General features: G+C 40.0%; 1 protein-coding gene across 1 annotated transcript; it reads right to left on the bottom strand.

The window, feature by feature from the left end:
• Positions 1–313: 313 nt before the first annotated feature.
• LOC134254330 (fibroblast growth factor receptor 3-like) lies at positions 314–3,649 on the bottom strand. The gene is made up of 4 exons (XM_062736853.1): positions 3,537–3,649; positions 3,168–3,336; positions 2,613–2,749; positions 314–810 (listed from the first exon to the last, which is right to left on the bottom strand). Exons 1-4 carry the CDS (start codon positions 3,593–3,595, stop codon positions 633–635), a joined length of 543 nt encoding a protein of 180 aa, XP_062592837.1. The 5' UTR covers positions 3,596–3,649; the 3' UTR covers positions 314–632.
• Positions 3,650–3,884: the final 235 nt, after the last annotated feature.

Raw genomic sequence — 3,884 nt, forward strand, 5'->3', positions numbered from 1 at the left:
TTGGTATAAATGGACAATGGTTCCTCAGAAAATTTGGCACTCAAAACTTGCAAATGGAGACATTCTACCAGAATACATCATACAAATACATTTGTATCACATCTGATGACTACTTAATGGGTCGTCTTAGAATAATATTTTGATATGGTTTTGATTAGTCCAAAGTGATGGTCCCTCATATGCATGTAAGTGTTATACAATACACCAAAAAACATTACGTATGTATTTTAAAAATACACAAAAACGAATTTAATAGGACAAACACTATGTTGAACATGTTTTCTGATTTAAGGAAAAACAAGATGAATTCTGATTCAACCTGGGTTTGTTTATATTATTGATATAAAGTACAAAAGTATCTTCTAAAAACAGACCTCCAAAATCTTTTCAAGATTTGTTTTGTCAAAGCAAGCTAAAAAGAAGCAAATCTTAAAATAACAGATTGTTATAAGCCTTCCACTTCACAGTGTTTTTTTTTTAACATTAGGTCTATTCAAATTGGTTGTAGAAGGTCCTAAACATGAATGTGTGACTTCTCGTTGACGTAGCCAGACAAAATATCATCTCCACCAACTGAACACTTGGATCCCTGTCCTAAACCAGCCTCACATCAACATATCACCCCAATGTCTTCAGCCCATCACCCCCAGGTACTCCTGTGACCCCCCGGGTTCTATTTTGGTCTGTAATGGTTGGGACGCATCACTGGACTCCTCAGCCGACGTAAATTGTTTGATTTCCTCGCCGATCTCCGGGAATGTGGGTCGATCTGAAGGAACGTCCGTCCAGCACTTCAACATCAGCAGATAACTACAACGACAAACATATCAAAAGTCACAAAAAGTTGATCATCTTGAAGTGATCAGAGATTAAAACAACTTCTGGACTCTGAGGGTTTCAAGCTGATAAGCTTATATGACTGGCGACTTGCACAGCCTCTAGTTATTGCTGGGGCTTAAAACTGATAATCTTACAGAGATTGAAGACTTATACAGTCTCTGGACACTACCAATTTAGAATTGATGAGATTTCTGTGACTGGAGACTTCGGAGGCGTCTGATACTGCTGTGATTTATTCTGATAAAGTTTATGTGATGGGAGACATACATTGTCTCTGATACTTCTGGGATGTAGTATTGATAATCTTTACGTTACTGTAGACTTTGAGGGCCTCTGGACATTACCAGAGTTTAGTATTGATAATTTTTACATTACTTACACAGCCTCTGGAGATTGCCAAAGTTAAGTATTGATAATCTTTAGGTTAATGTAGACTAACACAGCCTCTGGACTCTGTGGGGTTTCTTTAACCAATGTCCTCCACTTAAATACTTACACAGCCTCAGGACACTGTCGGGGTTTCTTTAACTGATGTCCCCCAGTTAAATACTTACGGGGCCTCTGGACACTGTCGGGGTTTCTTCAACCGATGTCCCCCAGTTAAATACTTACACAGCCTCTGGACACTGTCGGGGTTTCTTCAACCAATGTCCCCCAGTTAAATACTTACACGGCCTCTGGACACTGTCGGGGTTTCTTTAACTGATGTCCCCCAGTTAAATACTTACGGGGCCTCTGGACACTGTCGGGGTTTCTTCAACCGATGTCCCCCAGTTAAATACTTACACGGCCTCTGGACACTGTCGGGGTTTCTTTAACTGATGTCCCCCAGTTAAATACTTACGGGGCCTCTGGACACTGTCGGGGTTTCTTCAACCGATGTCCTCCATTTAAATACTTACACGGCCTCTGGACACTGTCGGGGTTTCTTCAACCAATGTCCCCCAGTTAAATACTTACACGGCCTCTGGACACTGTCGGGGTTTCTTTAACTGATGTCCCCCAGTTAAATACTTACGGGGCCTCTGGACACTGTCGGGGTTTCTTCAACCGATGTCCCCCAGTTAAATACTTACACGGCCTCTGGACACTGTCGGGGTTTCTTTAACTGATGTCCCCCAGTTAAATACTTACGGGGCCTCTGGACACTGTCGGGGTTTCTTCAACCGATGTCCCCCAGTTAAATACTTACACGGCCTCTGGACACTGTCGGGGTTTCTTCAACCGATGTCCCCCAGTTAAATACTTACACGGCCTCTGGACACTGTCGGGGTTTCTTCAACCGATGTCCCCCAGTTAAATACTTACACGGCCTCTGGACACTGTCGGGGTTTCTTCAACCGATGTCCTCCATTTAAATACTTACACGGCCTCAGGACACTGTCGGGGTTTCTTTACCCGATGTCCTCCAGTTAAATACTTACACGGCCTCTGGACACTGTCGGGGTTTCTTTACCCGATGTCCTCCAGTTAAATACTTACACGGCCTCTGGACACTGTCGGGGCTTCTTTACCCGATGTCCTCCACTTAAATACTTACACGGCCTCCTGACATTGTCGGGGTTTCTTTAACTGATGTCCCCCAGTTAAATACTTACACGGCCTCTGGACACTGTCGGGGTTTCTTTACCCGATGTCCTCCACTTAAATACTTACACGGCCTCCTGACATTGTCGGGGTTTCTTTAACTGATGTCCTCCATTTAAATACTTACACGGCCTCTGGACACTGTCGGGGCTTCTTTAACCCATGTCCTCCAGTTAAATACTTACACAGCCTCTGGACACTGTCGGGGCTTCTTTAACCGATGTCCTCCAGTTAAATACTTCTTAAGGTTGTTTGTCTCTACATCAGGATAAGGAGTTACTCCCCTGGTCATCAACTCCCACAGAACAATGCCATAAGACCACTGTTAACCAAAAACAAAAATATGTGAAAATGTGAATGGTTAAAGAATGCTGTACATATATTTCATGACAATAGTTTGCTTTTAATTGAAAGTTAGAAATCATAAGTATAGTAAAACATTCTTATAAAAGTACCAGAAACAGATGATTTATTTGTAATAAGCATAATTTGTTATATCAATTAAGCTAATTAAACAATTTTAAATGCATGGTGAATGAAAATTATTTCATTGTAAGCATCAATTCATTATGAGCATGTTCACTACAAGGGGATTTTACTGTTTTGTCATAAAAAGTGAAGTTTCTTATTCAATGCCTAAATGAATTTCTTCTGTTTCAGAAGATTGATGGCTTCATTTACATCAAAATCTTGACCACTGATAAATTCTACAATGTACACCTACTATAAATTATACTTACACAATCTGTTTTATGACTGAAGGCTGGAGTGGTTCCTTTGTCCATGTCTAAGATTTCTGGTGCCCACCATTTTGTGATAGAGACATTGTCATTGGAGAGATAGAACTCTCCTGGATACAATGGAGCTATGGAATAGTCAGATAATTTCACTACTTTCTCATCTGTCATCCTGGAATGCAAGGTAATATGTGAATTAATCAATTGTTTTCAATTAATTACAAAGATAACTTAATCTGAAGCATAAAGATTTCACAATCATGGTTCTTATGCCATCATCTCTACCAATACAATGTACCTTTAAAATTCCATTAAAAACTCGCTAGCAAACAAATACAGCAACACATCTACTCCTACATACAATTAACTTACAGGCAGTTACGAGCCGCAAGATTCCCGTGTATGATATGGACTTCCTCTAGATAGGACATAGCCTCACACACCTGATGGGCTAGCTCTAATAACTCTACTAATGTCAGATTCTGAAACATAGAATACCAGAATTTAAATGAGAAGACTGCATTATACACCTAGTTGAAACACAATATCATTTAATATGAAAATTTGAATACTTTGACACATCCTTCCCAGATACCAATATGATATATTCATTAAATTGATAAGATATCATCCATTGTTGTATGTGTTTTTGATATCTCTCCATATCCAGTCCTTTTGAAATAATTGAAAACTTGCCAAAGAAAGAACCCCCTTAAATGT

Source organism: Saccostrea cucullata, unplaced genomic scaffold (assembly GCF_032062105.1).
Source record: "Saccostrea cucullata isolate Sc308-1 unplaced genomic scaffold, CSIRO_AGI_Scuc_v1 ctg18030, whole genome shotgun sequence".
Lineage (NCBI taxonomy): Eukaryota > Metazoa > Mollusca > Bivalvia > Ostreida > Ostreidae > Saccostrea > Saccostrea cuccullata.